The sequence below is a fragment of the Sphaerodactylus townsendi genome, linkage group LG02 (genome assembly GCF_021028975.2).
Source record: "Sphaerodactylus townsendi isolate TG3544 linkage group LG02, MPM_Stown_v2.3, whole genome shotgun sequence".
In the NCBI taxonomy this organism is placed as follows: Eukaryota; Metazoa; Chordata; class Lepidosauria; order Squamata; family Sphaerodactylidae; genus Sphaerodactylus; species Sphaerodactylus townsendi.
In genome coordinates, this window is record NC_059426.1 from 24045808 (window position 1) to 24068760 (window position 22953).

The 22953-nt window shown below is 45.0% G+C and overlaps 1 protein-coding gene across 2 annotated transcripts in view; it reads left to right on the plus strand.

Moving 5' to 3' along the window:
* The first annotated feature begins 323 nt into the window (after positions 1-323).
* CWC22 (CWC22 spliceosome associated protein homolog) overlaps positions 324-22953 on the plus strand; it is a 53330-nt gene continuing 30700 nt past the window's right edge. Inside the window, exons 1-9 of one of the 2 annotated variants that reach the window (XM_048485352.1) lie at positions 324-438; positions 5256-5349; positions 6374-6441; positions 9752-9868; positions 10041-10268; positions 12207-12335; positions 13634-13802; positions 18917-18970; positions 20708-20843. In XM_048485352.1, coding sequence (XP_048341309.1) covers positions 5329-5349; positions 6374-6441; positions 9752-9868; positions 10041-10268; positions 12207-12335; positions 13634-13802; positions 18917-18970; positions 20708-20843 — 922 coding nt within the window. In that variant the 5' untranslated portion in view covers positions 324-438; positions 5256-5328. Of the gene's footprint in view, positions 439-476; positions 609-5255; positions 5350-6373; positions 6442-9751; positions 9869-10040; positions 10269-12206; positions 12336-13633; positions 13803-18916; positions 18971-20707; positions 20844-22953 lie in introns of those variants that run through there. The other variant, XM_048485353.1, reaches the window with a different exon arrangement.

Sequence of the window (22953 nt, forward strand, 5' to 3'; positions counted from 1 at the left end):
AAAAAACCAAGCAACACTGGCCCCAAAATTTGGATTTCAACTGGATGGGACCACAAAGCACATTTCAAGAGCTGCAATACAGACACGTTCAGCATGGCTCAGTGCTGACTTTTGGGAACTGTAGTCCCTACAACGAAAGCCATCGCACGGAACGCTGGGAGCTGTAGTCTAGGAGCAGGGTAGAGCCCCTTGGATGGTGACGTCAGAGGTCCCCACCCCACCAGCTACGAAACAACCTCCTTTTTTTTTTGCATGAAAGGTACGTAGTTCTGTTTCACTTAGTCTCAAACACTAATAGGACGAAGCTTTTTATTTTTTTTGAAACCCAATCCCGAAGTGGGACCAATCACTTCCGGCCAGGAAGTCCCGCCTTCCGTCTTTTCCCTGGCTGGGCGGAAGTGGCATTGTTGCTGTCGGCGGCGCGCGCGGGCGGTGAAGGTAAGCGGCGAAGTTGGGAGGAAAGGGGGTGCGTCGACCCCCCCCTCCCTTTTCTCACGCAAATTCTTCGGCTCTGAGGGGAGAACAGCCGTGCCGGGGGGGGGGGGGGGGGCGGCGGCGTCTCGTGGTGGAGAGAGAGGAGATCCGCCTCGGCCTCTTCCGCTCGACAGGTACCCCAGTCGCTTCCGACAGGAATATTTGGCAAGCCGCCTCTCTTTAATAGGACCTCTGAAAAGCGGCCTCGTGGGGTTAAGGGCCGGGGAACTGTATCGCCATAACACACGTGTCTGAAACCGATATGCATGTGTGAGTACGCGTTGCAACAGCTGGATCGCCCGTGATTATGTTTCCAGAGGTTAGTCTGCAGTGGAGCAGTTTGATTGGAGTCTGGTAGCCCCTTGGCCCCCTTATTCCTCACATGCAGAATAATGCACTTTCAATCCACTTTCACAATTGTTTGTAAGTGGATTTTGCTATTCCGCACAGTAAAATCCAGCTGCAAAGTGGATTGAAAGGGCATTATTCCACCTGTGTGTAAATGGCCTAAGAGACCCAGCAGTATTTTCAGGGAGCTTTTGGGAGTCAAAGAGTGGAGATCCGAGCCGTTTTATCCAAGCCAGGTGAGAGGGGTGTTTCAACGAATGCTTGTAAAGGATGCAAAGGTACTGTGCATATGGTAGGTAATCAGCATATGGTAATCAGGTACTGTGCATATGGTAATCTTGAAAGATTATACGCTGGTCTCTAAGGTGTGAAGAAGTGTTTGGATTTATACCCCACCTTTCTCTCCTATAAGGAGACTCAAGGTGGCTTACAAGCTCCTTTCCCTTCCTCTCCTCACAACAGACACCTTGTGAGGTAGGTGGGACAGAGAGAGTTCTGAGAGAACTGGGACTAGTCCAAGGTCCTCCAGCAGGAATATAGGAGTGCAGAAATACATCTGGTTCATCAGGTAAGCCTCTGCCTCTCAGGTGGAGGAGTGGGGAATCAAACCCAGTCCTCCAGATTAGAATCTTCACCACTACACCACGCTGGCTCTGGTCTCGACTATAACATTGCTATATGCATCGTTATAGAATCAAGATCGAAGACAGATCAGGGTACAAGGCCATAGGCGCCTTGCTCCATTAGATCATTTTAGACTGTTTGTAGTTCATATGTAAAGTCATGCAATGAGTTTACTCAGAGTGGCTGAAATCAGTGGGCTGAGACCGGAGTAATCCAGTTTAGAACGGCCTTGCTAGTCCAGCACCTATCCTCTCATAGTGGCCAAACGGTTGCCCCAGAAGGCCAAGAAATGAGGCACAGAAGCCAAGTCCTCACTGAAGTTGCCTTCTAGCACATTGGTATTTGCAAGTTTATGATCTCTGGATGTGTTCTTGTCTGCATGGCTGGTAGCCTCTCTGCTCTGAAAGGCATCAAGGATGGTTCATTTGTCATTATGTATATATAGGAATAGGTACGTGTGCACTCATGCTTATTATTTTCATCAGCATTAAAACCTTTTGACAGCATTGCAGCTTCAAAATGTCCTATTGAAATTATAAATGTAGATTATAACCTATGCCTTCTCCTGCCATTCCAAGTAGATTATCCCACAGTGCCCAGTGAATGCTTTACAGTGCCTTTGGAAGCAGAACTATGCCCTTCTCTTGGGCTCAGAGTGGCATAACTGCTTAGTTTGGCACAGTAAGACGCTTTGTGGCAGGATGACAGGCCATTAATCTCCTGAGATGCAAGCAGGAAGCAGGCAAGGGCTGATTTCTAAGATCAGCATGCGTATGTATTTAAAAAAGTAGACATATGCTTCCCACATATGTGCATAGATCTATATCTTCAATTCTTCATGTGTGTTGAGTGTATTGGAATGTGGGCATGCCTTTGTATTAATATGTATTATATAATTAATTAGGCCTCCTTCCTGCTTGGCTGCCAAGAAATCGTGACCTCTTTTGCTAGGGGAGGGGGCTGATACATTGAGATGGGAGGAAAATGCTGCCTGTAGCATATGTGGGATTGAAGAACTGTGAACTCAAAAGACCAGGCTCTTGAGCATCTGCTACCGTTTGTGTGCTAGTCACCAATGCAACAGCAGCAGAATGTATGACTGTTGCAGTGGGGCTTGCTGGTGATCCATTTTCAAAAGGGCTAAATTAGGGGAAGTTACACAAAACCAGTAGAAAAAAGAGTGGTAAGAAAAGCTCTTCAAAGGTGTTAGAAAAGCAATTCAGTGTGTTGGAGTAATGACTTCTGTCATCAGGGGCAGCTCTGATATAATATCTGTGTTGTCTCCTGTTGATACTCCTGATACACATTCAGCTCCTTCTCAGTTGATCATTTTCTTAACACCTGTTAGAAATCCCACTCTTGGCTTTGTGTTTTCAGCCCCCCGCCCCCCATCCTGTATACCATTGTGTGCGTCTGATTGCTAACCAGAGTTGCTGGTTGCTAATATATTTCTAGCTGTGCCGATATCATCTTAGGATGAGGTGTATAAGATTTTTTCAGGCTTTGCTTCATCTCCAGTTTTGACGGTTTCTGTGCCTCCTTCCCAATCCCTGAACTCTATGAGGGTTCCAGATCTTTGAAAAACCATCAGCGACATCAGGATCTGGAATTTTAAAGCACTGTTGCTATGGCAAGATGTCTAAATTTAGGGAACACCAAGGTTCTGTTATATTCACTCTCACAAACCTGTACGTGAGCTTTTTATCTGGAATATCTTTGTATGCATGATGATCTATTCTACACCATAGGTGTCAAACTCACGGCCTTCCAGATGTTATGGACTACAGTTCCCATCATGCTGGCAGGGGATGATGGGAACTGTAGTCCATAACATCTGGAGGGCTGCAAGTTTGACACCTATGATCTACTCAGTGGTGCTCTCCATCAGAACTGTTGCTGTAAATTGATTTCCACCCTCTGTGGAGATGCTTGTTGGGGTGGACTTAATGAAGGAAAGGAGGGAGAAACTGTTGATGGAAAATTAGCATCTTCCTTAGCTTTTCCTTAACAAGTCTTTGAAGCAACAGCAGGTGTGAATGTTTTGCTGCTTTGAGTTTTTCACTGTGGTGAAAGTAAACAATTTTTGCTTTGAAGGAGAGAACTTAGACAGCCAAGTAGCATAAAGCAGCAGGGCTGTAACCTTCAAAAGCTCCTACTGAAATGAATGTTGTTTAGGCTTTAAGGTGCCACTAGACTGTTGTCCTGTTGAACTTTGCCAAGCCATTATATGGAAGAGTAGCAGCCTAAACAGTAGCTGCTGCTTTGTAGCTGTGGGTTCTCATTTTGATGGCAGCGTTAAATGATTTGAGTTGGGACTCAGCTGGTTTGGTGTGTAATCAGGTCAAACTAGCTTTTCTCCTCAATGGCCCCTTCCGCACATGCAGAATAAAACACATTCAATCCACTTTCACAATTGTTTGCAAGTGGCTGTTGCTATTTCACACAGTAAAATCCATCTTCAGAGTGAATTGAAAGTGCATTATTCTGCATGTGTGGAAAGGGCCAATGTCTCCGGACTTCCCTCCTTATTACAGCCCCAGTCACACATGTCTTTTATCTGGGCAGATCCAATTATCCTTAGTGCAACTTTTTTTGTAGAGCAGGGCTCTCCATCAGCAGAAAAGCTGGTTGGATCTAACTCATCATGTAACCATATCTAAAACACCATACCATTCAGGCAGCCTATGCTAGCCGAGGCTGGTCGATGGAATAATCACCATGGCTTGTTTCTAGGAATGTCAGGAGGCAGGAGCTTCTGGTTGTAGTGAAATGATGATGTGCTACGTGCTGTGACTGGATGTGATGTCTGCACATGGATTGGCTGAAAGTATGGTATTGCATCACATCTAGGCTTCTGCTCAGATGTGATGCTGGCATGTAGCCTGATATCATTTCATAGAATCATAGAGTTGGAAGAGGCAATGCAGGAAGACACAATCGAAGTACTCCTGACAGATGACCATCAAGCCTCTGTTTAAAAACCTCCAAAGAAGGAGACTTCACCACACTCCGAGGTAGTGCATTCCACTGTCGAACAGCCCTTACTTCCAGGAAGTTTTTCCTGTTTAGGTGGAATCTCTTTTCTTTCACCTTGAACCTATTACTCCTAGTCCTAGTCTCTGGAGCAGCAGAAAATAAGCTTGCTCCCTCACCAACATGACATCCCTTCAAATATCTAAACATGGCTATCATGTCACCTCTTAACTGTCTCTTCACCAAATTTCTACCCCTGCGGTTTCTCCACTGACCTGAGAGTCGAGGGTAAGTGGAATGGTTGACTGGAAGGAGATTGCCTACCACACCATAGGCTTGCTTACTTGTAGTCAATGAGATCTCCTCACAGAGTGGGACGTTCCAATATCCTCCCCCTCGAATTTTGCAGCACACTGAACCCATAAATTTTTGTTCTTGGTGGTTACGCAGACCTTCAGAAACTGCATAGGGGGCAAAGTGTGGGGTTTCTTGGTGGATAGAGGAATCAGTTCCCTCTCTTCTGACGATAAATGTACCTTTAAGCCTTTTAAATTGTGGAGTTAGATCTCTTTGGCATAATTCCTGTGAGGCCTGTGGTTAGTTGCTAAGGATAATTGTTCAAATCCTTGTTTGACGAAAGTGATAATGATGACATTAGTGGTAACATTACGGTAACATCAGTGGTAATGTTAATTTTGATGTTTCTAGCAAGAGAGACGATCCAAACCCCTTAGCTCTACCAAGTGAATAATTTCCTCATTGACTGAAATATTACCTTCTTTTCAGGTGATTTTGTTTACAAAACGTTTCAGTCATTTCCATTCTTTTTCTTTCAGAGATGAATTGTTCTTCTTAGAAGAATACCTGTGACATACATAGATTTGGCAAATAAGTGGACTGGCAACAAAAATGAAGAGCAGAGCAACACAGGTAAATGTGATTTTTGTTCAGTGCCAGAAAGGAATCAAGAGTCATTTGGAGCCGACTGCCAGAACTTTGAGGTCGCTGTTCTCACTGCGCCCCTGTCCTTTAGGCTGGCTAGCTTGTCTTCATCCTTGTGTCCAGCGAGAGACGTTTGTTGGCAAAGGAGAGGAGAAGCTGCCCCCGCTTGACCACCTCAGGGGTTTTTGGTTTTGTTTTCTCTTGCAATATTTTGTGGAAACTGTGATCTTTTTCCTGAAAACAAAATCCCCAGAGGGCAAGTAGTGCCCGCCTTAGCTGGCTGTTCCCCTTCATTGCTGCAGGGTGAAGGTGGAATGGAAGAAGAGCAAATTCCAACATGGCTCCCAATTTCCTGTGGGCCACAAACCCCTGGAGGCTAATCATAACCTGAAACAAAGATAGGGCAAGTAGGTGATTGGCTCTTCTTCACTGCAGCCATGTTGGCAGCTCATCTTTGTAGTGGTGGCCCTGGCAAATGGGCAGAGATACTGTCACAGAAGCATGCATTGATCTTCCAGCTTCATCTGGCAAATTCACATGCAGCTTTTGTGCTTGTGCACATATTAGCCAATATGGTAAACTATGGTCATCTATAAAGGCATTTACCTATAAAGGTAAACTGTCATCTATAAAGGCATCTATAAAGACTATCAGGAAATTATTCATGCGAAGAAAGAACATGTTGTACTGAATTAACAGGAATATGTTTTATAAATGATGGGTGTATTTTGTTCCTGTTATTTTTGTTCCTTTTATAATGTTTATGGGTTTTCCGTAAATCGACTCTTTGGACTGCCAATAAATAATCATAATAGTTGCCTATTTCCCTTTCAGTGTACGTCAGGTCCTCTGCCAAAATATTCCCTGACCTTTCAGAGTGTGTGTGGGGTAGGGGAGGCGGGGAGATCATGCTGTTGTGTACTCAGAACTTCACACTTTGCTTCTCAGCCAACATTTTTGCTCTTCAACATGTCTTTCATCATCTGAAATGCAAATCCCTTTTGTGTTGAAGCCTGATTCCAGCTATGAAAGAACAGGCGCTTACAGCCCTCGCCGGAGAAGTTCCTCTCCTGAAGGCAGGTAGGAACTCTCTTTTTAGGGTTATTTATGGTAGTCGAAATTCATTATAAGCAACAATGCATAGGGGAATGAACTTCAGTGGTGGGGTGCAGCTAAAATGTGATTGCATTTGGGCACTGGACCTTTTTGGGAACGGGTGAGAAATGTGCTCAGCGTTAAACTGTGGAAACTCAAGTTGCTATCTCAGCAGGCTAATTATAAAGTGAATTATGTCAATCTTAGATAGAAACTAACTTCTGTTATTTTCATCTAAAAACCATAAGCCGCAGCAACTGCTGTGTTGTATCTCTCCCCCTACGACTTCTCAACTACCCTGTTTCCCCGAATATAAGACATCCCCTGACAATAAGATGTAGTAGAGGTTTTGCTGAAGTGCGAAATATAAGACATCCCCTGAAAGTAAGACGTAGCGAAGTTTTTGTTTGGAAGCATGCCCGACGAACAGAACACAGAAAAATAAGACATCCCCTGAAAATAAGACATAGCGCATCTTTGGGAGCAAAAATTAATATAAGACACTGTATTTTTGGGGGGAAACACGGTAGCTAATCAGGATTAATTGCCAGTTGTGGGTGGGAGGCTGGAGGGAGTCCAGACAGGAAGTTTTTTCCCCCCACCAGTCTCTGATCCAAGTTAACAAATTCTGCTCTTTGAATTTCAAGCGCATAATCTGGTCTTTTCTTCCATCAGACCACCAGCCAAACCGTGCATATGCGGTTGGGAAAAATCCACGCATATAAAACTGTTTCCGTATAGGATGGTCACAGTAATAATGTTCTTATTTTCCTCACGAACTTTCATGATCCTGTTGTAATAATATTCCAAATTAAAAAATAAAGTCGCAGGGGAAGTGTGTGTGTGTGTGTGTGTGTGTGTGTGTGTGTGTGTGTGTGTGTGTGTGTGTGTAGTGTCAAGGCAGTGTGTAAATGAGATGGAAGAAGGATGTTAGTAAACTTGTGGCAGTTATTGGAGTAGCATGGCTTAAATAGATGTAAGGGGGGGCAGGCAGTGGTGGGATTCTAATGAGTTAACTACCAGTTCCCCTCCCCCCTTGCCTCCTCCCCCCCCCCCCCACCCACTTATCTGGCTGCTGTGCGCAACCCCCTTTTCGACGTTGGGCTGGGGGGGAGGCAAGGGAAGGCAGCTTCTTTCACTGAGCAGGTTTAGCCCGGGAAGGCCACCCCAGATGGCTATTGGGGCCTCCGGAAGGTCTGCCCTAGCCTGGGAAGGTCACCCCGGCAGGTTGCGGGCCGGGTGGTGTGGCTTGCTGAGGTGACATTCATGGGTTAGGGCTGGCTGGCCACCAATCAGGCCGTGCGCCTAGGCCAGTGGCGTGGCCTTAGGGGGAGGCCTGCTCGCACCTAGCTGCTCTGGGACTCTGAAAGCCCCTCCCCTGGGGAAGGACGGGGCTCAGAGCAGCTTGTTGCTTTTGAACTAGTGCGAACCAGCTGAATCCCGCCACTGAGGGAAGGGGTTGTTGCTGTTGTAGGACTTCTGTAGTAGAAGGCAAAAAAGGGAAGAGGGTGACCATAGTGTGGGCATAGAGCAGTGGTGGCGAACCTTTGGCACTCCAGATGTTATGGACTACAATTCCCATCAGCCACTGCCAGCATGGCCAATTGGCAGGGGCTGATGGGAATTGCAGTCCATAACATCTGGAGTGTCAAAGGTTCGCCACCACGGGCATAGAGAGTTAGGTTTGCTAACCACTAGATAGGGACCGGAGATCTCTCAAGATTATAACTGGTCTCCAAATGATAGAGACCCATTCCCTTTGAGAAAACCTTTATTTGAAAATATGTCTTAGGTGGCTCACAGCAGAAACAAACAAATGTTGCAAATGTAACTATGTAGCTGTTAGTGTAAAACATTTAAAGCATTAAACACTACATTCAGAACAGTGGGTTCTTATTAAAAGTATTTCCATTCAACTGGTACTGATGTCTATAGTGAGGGGAGCAGAGAGTGATTTCTGGGGATAGTATATCCCCACCACAGATGAGGTTTCCTCTATTACCTCCTCCTTAGGTGATCTTAGATGAGTGGTTAAGAGCAGTGGACTCTACTTGGGTGAACCGGGTTTGTTTCCCAACTCCTCTACATGAAGCCTGCTGGGTGACCTTGGGCCGGTGACAGTTTTCTCAGAACTCTCTCAGCCCCACATACCTCACAAGGTGTCTGTTTTGGGGAGCGGAAGAGAAGGAGTTTGTAAGCTGTTTTGAGACTCCATAAGGCAGAGAAAAGAGTAGGAAAAAAATCTCTTCTGCTTAAAAATACGGCCAATTGTATATTTGTAGAGGTGGACCTGCAGGCACTTTTTATTGCTAGAACATCAATGTTATTGTTTTTATAGCAAGAGCACGCTGGTTAGTTTTCAGGTTCGATTCAAGATTCTGTGTTGAGGAGGAGGAGGAGGTTGGATTTATATCCCCCTTTCTCTCCTGCAGGAGACTCAAAGGGGCTTACAATCTCCTTGCCCTTCCCCCCTCACAACAAACACCCTGTGAGGTAGGTGGGGCTGAGAGAGCTCCGAGAAGCTGTGACTAGCCCAAGGTCACCCAGCTGGCGTGTGTGGGAGTGTACAGGCTAATCTGAATTCCCCAGATAAGCCTCCACAGCTCAGGTGGCAGAGCTGGGAATCAAACCTGGCTCCTCCAGATTAGATACAGGAGCTCTTAACCTCCTACGCCACTGCTGCTCCTATCAGCTGTGAAGACTTGCATAGCTTGGAACCTAAATATTTTACAGGACTGCCAGTAAATAGAAATAAAACAAACATATATAAAACCAATACTAAACAATGTATTATTTATAAAATCATATTAGAAATGACTATCCCATTTTCAGAAAAGGGTCTTCTGAAAAGTTTTGTCTTTGATAAACTGTGGAAGAATAGAAATGTGAGAACATTTTTAGCTTCCTTTTCTAAGTTGTTCCTCCACTTGGAGCTGCAACAGGGAAAGCCAAAGGGGCTGCCCTTGTCTGCAGGAGAGGATCTTCAAAAGCCCCCCTCAGATGAACAGAGCCGATGCACCAGAGGCAGTCTTTAAATAGTTTTCTGGTCTACCTGGTGCCTTCTTGAGAGAGACAAAATAATCACTGCACAGTTAATAATAAAAAGAACACTCGTTTTCAAGTTGTTCTCTACAGTTTGTCTAGAAATACATTTACTGCTTGACTGCTAAGATAACCAGTATTTCCGATTTGGCCACTGAGACATAACGATCCAGATTTGTGCAGGGCCTTCAAACGTAGCAGTGCATCCATCGAAAGTATGTTCAAAAGTAGTTATGCTTGATCTCAACAACAGGGACTCGGAACATGGGAGGTCTCATTCATCGCAAAGAAAAGGTTACTTGGAACACAGTAGACGGGACCGTGAACGTCCAGAAAGGAACCGTTACAGTGACAGAAACACAGACGCAAAGTAAGTGACAAGTGCCAACTGTCGCCTCCTTCAAATTAACATTGTTTGATTCCTTGTGTAAAAACAAGATTTGTACTCTAAACTAATGTCAACTATTAGCAGTCTGTTTAGCTTTGCCTTGCTGTCTTATATAGTTAATTGCTTTTAATACATGGGATTTCCCCACTTTTAGGAGGGGAGGAAACGACAGACGAGAAAGAGACAGGGAGCCTGATGGGCGGAGGTCTCGGAGGTCCGTTTCGCCAGAGACCCGAAACACCCCCGAGAAATCGACTCATGATGAACCTCCTCCAAAGAAGAAGAAAGAAGAGCTGGATCCAATTCTCACCCGCACAGGCGGTGCGTACATTCCTCCAGCCAAGCTCCGGATGATGCAAGCGCAAATCACTGATAAAAACAGGTGCGTAAGTGTGTTACCCAGCCGTCCCTCGCGGATAGAGGCTGTAATCAGAAATTTTAATATGAGGAAGAAGAGTTTGGATTGATATCCCCCCTTTCTCTCCTGTAAGGAGACTCAACGGGGCTTACATACCTCCTTTCCCTTCCCCCTTCACAACAAACACCCTATGAGGCAGGTGGGGCTGAGAGAGCTCCGAAGAGCTGTGACTCGCCCAAGATCACCCAGCTGGCATGTGTTGGAGTGCACAAGCTAATCTAGTTCGCCAATTAAGCTTCCACAGCTCGAGTGGCAGAGCGGGGAATCAAACCCTGTTCTCCAGATTAGAGTGCACTTGCTTTTAACCACTATACCACACTGGCTCTCAATCAGGCTTGCAATATTTGTCTAAGACTGGGAGTGTCGTGTGGTGCAGAGAGAGGTGCCTTGCTGTTGACTGACATCATCAATGCCAAAAAATGAAGGCAGTACGGTGACACCGGAGACTGTGGGGGCCACCGGAGCCAGTAGGTCCCATGTGACTTCACTTTCAGTTTGCATCACATCCCAGGATTGAAAAGACTGTGTCTTGAGTATCCCATTTTAAAAAAATCTTGTCCTTGTTCCAAAAAGCTCAGACTGGTGCGCTTGGTACTCCCTTTCCCATTTTATCCTTGTAACAACCCGAGGCCGTAGGTTGGTTCCCGTGACCAAGATTGCCCACTGAAGTTTAGATCTAAGTGGGGACTGTAACTAGCTCCAGCCTCTAAAGTAAGTGTGGGATACCCTCCCCATGCCTTCGTTGCAGTGTCCTTCAAAGTGGGATCATAAGTAGGACTGTCATCTGGACAACCGGGTTTGATTCCCCACTCCTCCAGATGAGTGACGGACTCTGATCTGCTGTACAGGTGTGTTTTCCCCAGTCCTTCACAAGAAGCCTGCTGGGCGACCTTGGGCCAGTCACAGTTCTCTATGAACTCTCTCAGCTCCACCCACCTCACAAGGGGTCTGTTATGGGGAAGGGAAGGCGATTGTGAGCTGCTTTGAGACTCCTTAAAGGTAGAGAAAAGCAGGTTATAAAAACCAACTATTCTTCCTGTGAAAACAAAGGTTCCACCTGGCCATCCACTAGGGAGGAAAGGCTGGCCTCAGTTGGAGTCCAAAATTGCCCTTTCTGGTTATTTTTCTTGAGTTGGTTTTATGTCTCTGCAAGGGACTTCGCTATTCAGTGTTGGCTGTTAACCAGCGAAGTAATTTCTAGTGTGGTCCTACATTGAGCTGCTTCAGTCCATTGAAATCAGCAGGCTTAGACTGGAGTAGACTCTGTGTGAGATTGATCTTTGCAGGCTGGATCCTACTGATTATTTCTGGAAATTTTGGAAAGGGGAGTTATTTTAGAGAGACACACACACACACTGCCCCCCATGCTTTCTGGGGCTCTCCTGTGACCTAGGAGCAGTGCTTCGCGGGATGTTTGTGGCTGCAAAGGGAGGCTTAGAGGTCATATTCTGGCAATGGAAATGTTTTCATCAGCTGAGATTTTTAACTGGCTGAATGGATTTAATCCTCAATCGCTGTACTTTCCTGGAATTTCAATTTTATAGCAGCAGTTAAGCAGATAAATATGCTTGCATGTTATTGTGTGCTCCAGTGCATTGTCGTAGTTAGAGGGGACCCAAGGTCGAATCCTCTGCCTTTGAAATTTGCTGAGTGGGTCAGTCGTCCAGTATCAGCCAATCCGACCTCGCAGGGTTATTGTGATGATAAACTGCAGAAGAGGGAATAATGCAAGCTGCTTTGTATTCCCCATGGGGAGGAAGGCAGGTGTATAAATTAAGTAAATAAAAGATGCTTAGGAATCAAGTCTTTAAAAGTGGTGGTGTGTTTACTCAGGCCGTACATGTTTTTTATCAATTTTCCCAGTTTATATCCCTAAATAAGCCTGTAATATTCTGACAACAGTTTAGCGTACCAAAGGATGAGTTGGGAAGCCCTGAAGAAATCCATCAATGGCCTCGTCAATAAAGTGAACGTCTCGAACATTGAAAACATCATCCACGAACTTCTTCAAGAAAATATTGTCAGAGGGAGGTAAGTGTCCAGTCCTCCAAATAAAATGTGTTTTAGAATTAAAGAATAAGCTTCAAGTAGCTTCCAAGTCTTTAATGTTGGTCAGATCATGCTAGAGCAGGGGTGGGCAATTATTTTTTCCATGGGGCCGCATAAGAAACAGAAAATATTGTGGAGGGCCGGGCCAAAAGGCAGGGGGGCGAGGCGCTTTTGAAAGCCCCGCAGAACCCGGCAGCCAAGGCAACCGGCTTCTGCAGGGCTTTCAACAGGCCCTCGCTCCCCAGCACAGCAGGGGGGCGAGGCATTTTTGAAAGCCTCACAGAAGCCAGCAGCCAAGGCAACCGGCTTCTGCGGGGCTTTCAAAGGCCCCTCGCTCCCCAAAACAGCAGGGGGGCCAGTCAGGGTCATCCGGCGGGCCGGATGTGGCCCGCAGGCTGTATAATGCCCAGGTCTGTGCTAGAGCTATATTCATAGTTTCAGCATAAATAAAACTATCTGGGTTTTTTTTTGGGGGGGGGGGGGTCCTGAGTGAAGATTGTTTGCCATCCTGCATCAGCTCCCTTGTGTGTTAGCCCCACTGAACTCAAAACCTTTGGGGGGTGCTGGCCTTGAAAGCGTTGCCAGTGTTTTACAAGCTTTGTACAAGGCGTTTATAGTTCAAGTGTAAAATCGGGGCAGAATTGCAGCACGGCATTCTAAATTTTGTTGTGTCAACAAAGCAATTTCTTTTTGTTAAGTTCACAGTTTTAAAAATAAAATGGGCACCCCCACCACGAGCCAGGCAGCCAGTTGTGGCGCTGCAACGTGGCGCCCTGCCGTTCCCAAAGGGGCTTCCCGGTGGCATGAGGAGGCTACAAAAGTGCAAAAACCTCCCTGCCACTGAGCAGCCTCTAGAGCTGTCCAGACTTAAGCCATTGTTTTCGGTGGTTTATGTTTGAACTGAACACTGCTGGCAAACGACGGCAGACGACCAGGAGGAGAGGCTTAGGGAGCTGGGGATGTTTAGTTTGGAGAAGCGTAGGTTAAGGGGTGACATGGTAGCCGTGTTTAAATATCAAGCTTGTTTTCTGCTGCCCCAAAGACTAGGAGTGTGGTGGAGTCTCCTCCTTTGGAGGTTTTTAAACAGAGGCTTGATGGTCAGGAATACTTTGATTGTGTGTTCCTGCATTGCACGGGATTGGACTTGATGGCCCTTGTGGTCTCTTCCAACTCTCTGTTTCTAAGCAGTCTAGACACACTCCGATTTAAATAACGCAGTAAATAAAACATAGAAATTGTCTCAAAAAAGTCCTTCAGTGTGTGTATATTTTCATTTGCAGGGGATTGCTGGCAAGATCCATTTTGCAAGCCCAGAGCGCTTCACCCATTTTCACTCATGTTTATGCAGCAGTTGTATCCATCATCAACTCCAAGTTTCCAAATATTGGGGAATTGATTCTCAAGAGACTCATTCTAAATTTTCGCAAAGGATACAGAAGAAATGATAAGGTATATAAATTATTGTATATCATGGTAACCTAAGATAAACTGTGCCTCTATTGCATGCTTCCTAAATTTTGTAGCGTCATGGTGTCCCGTGAGAGTTGGGCCACTTCCGCACAGCAAATGTATAATGGGTTGCAGCCGGGATCAAGTAACCCGTTTTCCTGTTTTCACGTTCACGAGCATCTGTGCAGGCAGCGATTGGATCTTACAGAAACAATCCGGGTTGCTGTCGCACCTTCGCACGGAGACGCGTCTCTTTTTAAAAAATTTGCCTCCCACCAATGCATAGCTACGCAGGCATGCACGAGTGAACCCCAACAGCCATGCTGATGTCTCACAGTATGACCATCTGCACCTATGTCGCTACGCAGATGTAAGCCGCAAAATGTTTTTTATAAAAAAACAGGCACATAAAGCGTCTCTCTGGTCATTTGCTTGCGAGCAGCTGCAACCCGAGATTTTTTAAAAGACTCGTTTAGTGCGATTCTCAAAAAACTCAGATTGGGGGAAATAACACGGGGCAAACTTGTTTAGGATCTGTGCAAAGTCCCCCCACCCCCAATGGTTTTTTACCGTCCTATACCTGTTTTTATTGGCCCATGCGGAACAGGCCTTGCTTTCACGTTTTGGAAATTGGGTATGTTTTTGGTCATCAGAATTGCCATGAGATAAACATGAAAGTGATGTGTGGACACCCTACAGAGTCAACCTGAGAGTTTTTAGGTTTTGTATCGTTACAAATTTTTGTCAAGATCCTTAGCCTAGTCATTTTTGTATATCTTGTCTAGCTATTGCTGTGATGTTAACAGCACCCGCTGTGGCGAGTGTCCTCTTTGAATACATGCCCTAATGCAGTTTTTCTTGATTTTGATTGTTCTAGATCAAATGGTAATAACCCCCCCCCCCCCCGCCAGCCCTTCAGTTACAAATATGGCAATGCAGTATTTTGTTCTTGTTTGAAAGTAGGTGGTAAGTGGCAGGGAGTGAAAGACAGGGCAGGTTTGCTTTCGTTAAGTCCTTCTGTTGGTCTTTAAAGGACTCCTTTCTGAGTGTTGCTAACCAGATGGCCCAAATACAAACACTTTTTGTTGAGTAAGCTTTCTGTGGTTTCTTCTAATTATTCCTAGAAAGGCTGGAACCTGCTAGGGTACCATTGATCATAGATGTCTCTCACAGCTGCTGAGTCAATTCACAGACCACTTTTGTTCTTTTGCTGAGAGTCCCTTTTTTTTGGCTGTTTTAAAGATTTAATTTTTTATAAATATAAACAGAGCAGGTGAAAAAGGAAAAAATAGAAACCATATCTCTACAACAATTACATCAGAAGGTAAAGTATACATCTTACACCAATAATAAAGCGCTAAGGGATGGAATATCCGACAATGAACCCTCCACCAATAAGGAAGTAGGACTCATGAAGCTGCTGCTCTGGGGCTGCAGAAGTCTCCCTCGCTCCCACCCCCAGCAAGCTCATCTCCCAAGCCCAGCCCAGCCGCCAGAGCAGTGTCTGCTTGACAGGCCCTGCAGCCAGGGCAGCATCCACGCAGCCCACTGCTGGGGACACTGGGATGCAGCCCTTCCCATAAGGCCCGCCACCACTCTCCCACCCTCGAGAACCCTCCTGCCTCCCCCTGCCCTCCTACCACCCCCACAAACCACCCTGCCCCCCCCCCCCCGGCAGCAGCATGGAGGTGGAGCAGAACATGTGGCCACAGAGATCTGTTGGAGAATGCCCCCAGTCTGGGCAATCCCTGCCCGCCTTCCCCCACAGCTAGAAAGATTTGTTGGTCTTGATTTGTGAGGGTGGCCAGATGGTAGATGGCAAACGGTGAGCAACAGGGTTGGCGGCTGAGGAAGCGGGCCAATCGGGGGGGGGGGAACCCGTTGGGAGGGGAGAAGGCATCCTCACCCCTCCTTCCCTATAGCCCATTTCATTTCTACATGAAGTGGGCTTTGCCGCTAGTATATAATAAAAAAATAATATAATAAACAGTAAACACTAAATGATGATAACAACAATAATGAGCAGTAAGTATTGGCACAGTAATAAACACTGAATGGTGATTACATAAATCTGAGCATACATTTCATAAGATACCCTATACCCGTGGTGGCGAACCTTTGGCACTCCAGATGGTATGGACTACAATAGTTCTTGCCATCAGGGCCTCTTAGCCATGCCATGGCGGGGCCGATTAGCCATGCTGGCGGGGGAACAATAAAGAGAGTATGATCCCTTCCATCTGGAGATATAAAACTCTCGCCATCACTGCCCTATACAATACGTGATAAACATGATAATGTTAGCCAGTGTCATGAGATAAATTGTGGTGAAGTAGAGTAGATTAAAAAACTTTCAATGGTGATTACTATTATAAATCTGAACAAACATTTCTAAAAACACTCCACAAATAGTAAAAAGTGAGTTTGTATATGAATATCTTCTGTCCATAGTATATTTAGATGTTTTACCCATTTCAATGCCTTTTCAATAACAAAAGGGTTATTACCATATATACTCGCGTATAAGCCAAGTTTTTCAGCCCTGTTTAAAGGCTGAGAAAAGCCCCCTTGGCTTATACGCGAGTCACCATTTTCTATTTTCTATTAATCACAAGGAGGCCGGGGGGTGGGGCCGGGATAATCTCCCTGCCCCTGGAAGCCGCTTGTTGCTGCCCTCATCAAGGGTGAAGGGGGAACCCCAAGGCACCCTGGCTGGCTGGGCTTTGTCAAACCCCGAGAGGCAGAGGGAGCTCCTTATTTGGGGAGTAACATCAGGGGGAGTCACTCCCCAAATAAGGAGCTCCCTCTGCCTGCTGGCTGGCTGGATTTGACCAAGCCCAGCCGGCAAGCAGAGGGAGCTCCTTATTTGGGCAGTGACATCAGGGGGAGTCACTCCCCAAATAAGGAGCTCCCTCTGCCTCCTGGCTTCCCACCTTTGGCTTATACCCGAGTCAATAAGTTTTCCCAGGTTTGGGCAGTAAAATTAGGTGCCTCGACTTATACACGGGTCGGCTTATACACGAATATATACGATAGTAATTCTTATGTATCATTTCAACAACCTTCTCTGCTCCCCATTTTTTCAGAATTATGTAAGTAGTATTCTTCCCATTTGGCTTGAAATTCTTTGATTGGTCTGTTATTTACATAATTCATTAATTTTGACATTACTGCATATTCAGCTACTTTATTTTCCCAGTCCTCCCAGCATGGAACTCTTCTGTTTTCCATTTTGTTGCAAATGTAACTGTTTGCCGTTATCATGTATCTAAACAATTCCTCCAAGTTTTTTGGGATTTTTTTTGGCAGAATGCCCAATAGCATGCTGTTAGCTTCCTTAGCAAATTTATTGTTTAAAATTTTCTGAATAGCAAATTTAATTGTTGAAATTTTCTGGATTTCAGCCTGCATGTCTTTCCATTTTTTGCCTGTTTGTCCATCCACCTCATTACATTGCAAACATTTTCCTTTATCGTTCTTGTCCATCTTGAAATTCTTTCAACACAGACTAGAGCTGCTTCATTGACTCTTTTCTTTCAGATCTCACCTGACAGTTTGGTCCAAAAGAAAGTCCCCCACAAAAAAAGCCATAAAGGGCATGGGATGTTGTGTGGTTTCCGGGTTGTATGGCCGTGTCCTATTAGCATTTTCTCCTGAACATCAATGGTCTCCTCAATAAAGTGAAGGTTTCAAAGGATGTCTCCAGGCAGTAAGCAGTCAAAGGGCTAGTGAACACCCAGAACACCACCCACCACTCTAGGCAGTAAGCAATCAAAGGGATCAAAAGACCAATGCAGATGTCCTCACTAATTGATTATGCTATCTTCATGGTTACTCACATGCTAAATGGGTGGATCCCACCCAACACATGCAAATCAAGCATGCTAATTGCACCCTTTACACTTGTTAAGAAGAAGAGGAGGAGTTTGGATTTATATCCCCCCTTTCTCTCCTGTAGGAGACTCAAAGCGGCTTACAATCTCCTTGCCCTCCCCCCCTCACAACAAACACCCTGTGAGGTAGGTGGGGCTCAGAGAGCTCCAAAAAGCTGTGACTAGCCCAAGGTCACCCAGCTGGCGTGTGTGGGAGTGTACAGGCTAATCTAAATTCCTCAAATATGCCTCCACAGCTCAGGTGGCAGAGCTGGGAATCAAACCTGGTTCCTCCAGATTAGATATACAAGCTCTTAACCTCCTACGCCACTGCTGCTCCAGGCAAATGGTTGTTTCTCCCACTCTGGACATTCCACAGGTATATATATTCCACTTGCTTTACTACCATCAAATCCTCTGAAGATGCCAGCCACAGATGCAGGTGAACCGTCAGGAGAAAATGCTAACAGGACACGGCCATACAACCACACAACAGTGATTCTGGCCGTGAAAGCCTTCGACAATACATAAAAAGCATGCTTTTCAAAATGCCCTAACATATTTACAGCATGTAGAAATGCTTTCCTTTTAGGTAGCTAGGTAAGATCTCTAGTTGGTGGGTCAAAAATGGTCTGTGAATTACTTGTGTAGCAATGAGAATTCAGTGGTAGTAAGTTAAGTTTTCTGAACTCTGCTGTTTTCTGTTTTAAGAAAACCACATTTTTACAGTTTGCACAGATCCTGATGTCTGACAAATATATTGTGTGCTGAACCATTTGGCACAACCTAGTTCCCTCACTGCAAAAATAAGCTTATTCAGAGGAGAGAAATGTTTTCTTGATCATATAGCTAGTGCTGAATTACAGGCAGCAGACAGAATCTTAAGTGTGTAATTTCTGTGAAATGTTTTTGCTAATGATGCAAATCATACTCCACTTTAAATGCAGTTACACAGAGGAAGAAAAGCTGACGGAAGGGGACAGCATATACACACACACAGTGCAAACATGGAGGAGGCAATTTTTAAAGCATTAAATTTAAAATATTTGCGTAAGCTGCTCAGTGCCTTAGGAAAGGAGGATAGAAAATCAAACATAAATGTACCTATTTTTTTCCCTAAATCTTTTTTATGTTTTTGTAACTTTATGTGGAAAGTTTTAGCAATATTTTTTTTAAAATAAAATCAAACAAAAATGGATATTTTATTCATACTAATACGTTGCTTTTGTGCTTATTTTGCAGCAACTTTGTCTGACAGCTTCCAAGTTTGTTGCCCATCTTATGAATCAGAATGTGGTAAGATGTTCTGTGTGGGAGCAGATTTGCTGTAATTCTACTTGCTAGAGGTGTTGGAAATAAGTTCTCCATGCTTTGGTTTCCAAATGCAGATGAGATGCTATATGGTTTAGAGGTTTTTTAATTGTTTTAATGCTGCTGTTTGCTGCCCCGAACCTGAAAGGGGAGGGGTGAGATACTAAATCTAACAAACAAAAAAATAAAAAGCAAAGTGTTTTGTGGTAAAGACTTCCGCTGGTGTTTGAAAACAGCCCTGCAGCTAACTCACGCATAAAGTTGTTGACCCTGCACCAGTAATTTCAGAGTTGGAGCTAGAGACCTAGTACTTTACCAGTCAACTATCAAAAACGTTCAGAGTGTTGAAAGAGACATGTGTCTGGAGCAAGTTATGGTTGAGTTTTCTATAAAAAAATATCACTCTTATACATTTTAATAACTTGCTTATGGGAATTAATTTAAACTAACTTCTTAGTCTAGTCCTGCTACAGGATTGGGCACTGTTCCTGGAACATGGCCCTGACGGGAGCTGTATTCCGTCATTTTTTCCACCCATGAAAGAAGGAGGCTTTACCATTGAAAGGGTTATTCTAGGAATTGTAGGATTCAATTAGACAAAAGTTACGTAGGGCACCATCCACAATGGGAAACCTGAAAAGGTCAAGTGGAAAAGCTGTAGGATCCAACAGCCTGGGTCTGTTCAGCTAGATCTTTTAGCATCTCAGGAACTGAATCATGTGCACGATACGTGTAAGGGCCCAGCTGTGGTGTATAGGGAAAAATTCTGCCAAAGCCCTTGAGAATGGGAGGGCTAAGTGACCCCTTTTGCAGTTAATGCTGGAACAAAGCGAATGTTTCTAGCCCTCCAGCAGCAGTGGCGTAGTGGTTGAGAGCAGGTGCACTCTAATCTGGGGAACTGGGTTTGATTCCCCACTCTGCCGCTTGAGCTGTGGAGGCTTATCTGGTGAACCAGATTAGCTTGTGCATTCCAACACATGCCAGCTGGGTGACCTTTGACTAGTCACAGCTCTGTGGAGCTCTCTCAGCTCCACCCATCTCACAGGGTGTTTGTTGGGGGGGGGGGAGGAGATTGCAAGCCCCTTTGAGTCCCCTTGCAGGAGAGAAAGGGGGGTATAAATCCAAACTCCTCCTCCTTCTCCTTCTGCTGCTGCTGCGGTACTTCCTGGTATGACTGTTGTTGTAACAGCCTTAATAGCCCAGACTAGCCTAATCTTTTCAGAATTTGCAAGATAAGTGAGATTGTCCCTGGTTAGTACTTGAATGGGAGACCATCAAGGAAGACGATTAGGGTTGCTGTGCAGAGGAAGGGAGTGGCAAACCACCGCTGCTCATTTCTTGCCCTGAAAACTTCACGGGTAGAACTTCACAGGGTTGTCATAACTTGGTTACAACTTCATGGCACACTTTAGCTTCTTGGCTCCTGTTAAAATTTAGATGTCAGCTAGTGTTATGGAGGAAGACTACTTCAGACACATGCATGTGCCCAGAAGAACTTCCTGCTTGGATCAGTAGATTTCTGAACCAGACCATGAACTTCCTTGAAATACTCCTGACCTACAGGAGTGGGTTGCTTTTTGAGAAACACATGCCTGAAGCACATTTTTCACAATTAGTGCCCTGTTTGGTCAACTTCCTCAACTGCATGTGGTATAGAAAGTGATAAAGAGACTTAATCTGTGATTTAAAAAATCTTTTGTGGTGTTTCCTATTCCCGGCAAGGCTCATGAGGTTTTATGTTTGGAAATGCTCACGCTGCTTCTGGAAAGACCTACCGATGACAGCATAGAAGTAGCGATTGGATTTCTAAAGGAATGTGGCCTCAAATTGACAGAGGTGTCTCCTAGAGGAGTTAATGGTATGTATGTATGTTGAACGGATCCATTTGTGTGTAGCTGTGGGTCATTACAAACACATCGACAACTATATCGAACATTATGAATGTTTTAGAATTATTTATTGTTGATGTTATGGTATTTACTGCATGGATTATTTATATCTGATCTTATTTGTATTAATTGTTTATGTTTGTGCATGTTTGTGCAAGGGAGCAGCAGTGGCGTAGGAGGTTAAGAGCTCGTGTATCTAATCTGGAGGAACCGGGTTTGATTCCCAGCTCTGCCGCCTGAGCTGTGGAGGCTTATCTGGGGAATTCAGATTACCCTGTGCACTCCCACAAATGCCAGCTGGGTGACCTTGGGCTAGTCACAGCTTCTGGAGCTCTCTCAGCCCCACCTACCTCACAGGGTGTTTGTTGTGAGGGGGGAAGGGCAAGGAGATTGTAAGCCCCTTTGAGTCTCCTGCAGGAGAGAAAGGGGGGATATGAATCCAAACTCTTCTTCTTCTTCTTGTAAACTGACCCAAGCACGAAAAGGGAGGAGTGGTGTAAAATACATACATACAATAAATTCAAGTATAGAACATTGGCTAAAATAGACAGCAATATTAGGTAAAATGTAGAACAATATACCAATGAAACCTAACCGATAGCATCAGCTCTAAAAAACTGCTTTCTTAGCAATCATGTTGGACTCAATTTTTCTTTGCTGCCAGGGCATTTAGAAACACATTCTATAAGAGACTTGCTCATCAGAATCTAAATAACAAAAATGTTCTTTTCTCAGCATTAGAGTGAGTATTGAAACCAGAAACCATCACGAAAAGAAATGTAGCCTTGGATAGTCAAATATATAATGGACAGTCAAATATATAAAGGGGTAGGTCCTCCAGTGTTAGAGATCCACAGTTACCCAAAATAGTGGGGGCCTGACCCTTTTAGAGTTGGGGAGTTAGCAAGAGCAGACCTTTAAAAGAAGAAGAATTTGGATTTATACCCCCCCCCTTTCTCTCCTGTAAGGAGACTCAAAGGGGCTTACAATCGCCTTTCCCTTCCTCCCCTCACAACAAACACCCTGTGAGGTAGGTGGAGCTGAGAGAGCTTCAAAGAACTGTAACTGGCCCAAGGTCACCCAGCTGGCATGTGTTGGAACGCACAGGCTAATCTGGTTCATCAGATAAGCTGCCACAGCTCAAGTGGCAGAGCAGGGAATCAAACCTGGTTCCCCAGATTAGAATGTACCTGCTCTTAACCACTACACCACGCTGGCTCTTTAGCTTAGCAAAGGGTCGAGCAAGCCCAGAATCTTTGTTGCCAGCTTTTGCAGAGAGTTGCTTAAGCAAGAAATCCGCAGGAGAGCAAATAAAATTTAACAATTTTATTATAGGAAAAATAATAAACGCACAACCATCAAAGCAGCAGAGCACACACACAGTCCTAGAATATAGAAATGTTGAGTGGATAGGTTTGGAATAGACAGAGGGAATTGGGGGAATTTTCAGGGCAATACTGTACCAGATATTGGAGTGGAATGGTCTGATGAACAGAGCTGAGCGACCCGCCCTAGTTCTGGTAGAAGAAACAACGCATTGGGCACAATATCAACAGAGAGGTGTCCAGAGATATTGAACTGACTTTTGGGAGAGTGGAAATTTATAGGGAAAAGGGACCCTCAGGGTATGCAGAGCGACCCTTAATCTCCCAAGACAAAGGGGAGTCCTAGCTTGCCAGGGAAAAACAGGAGAAAAGTGGTCAACTTATTTATTTATTTATTTATTTATATTTATAATTACATTTGTATACCGCCCCATCCCCTGAGGGCTCTGGGCGGTGAACAACAAAATAATATTCCAGAAACAATAATAACAATAAATAATCAATATAAATATACATATTTAAAACATGAAACTACAGCATTCCACTTGGCGTCCAGGATTTAAAACTAACAATAAAAACCCCTCCCAGAGAGGGGGCGGTAGATCTAATTACAGCTCCCAAGATGTTAAAAGGGAAAGACAAAGAGGGCGCTCACCCTCAACAGCTGGCCTCCCCAAAAGCCCGGTGGAACAACTCGGTCTTACAGGCCCTGCGGAACTCTCCAAGATCCCGCAGGGCCCGGACAGCTGGAGGA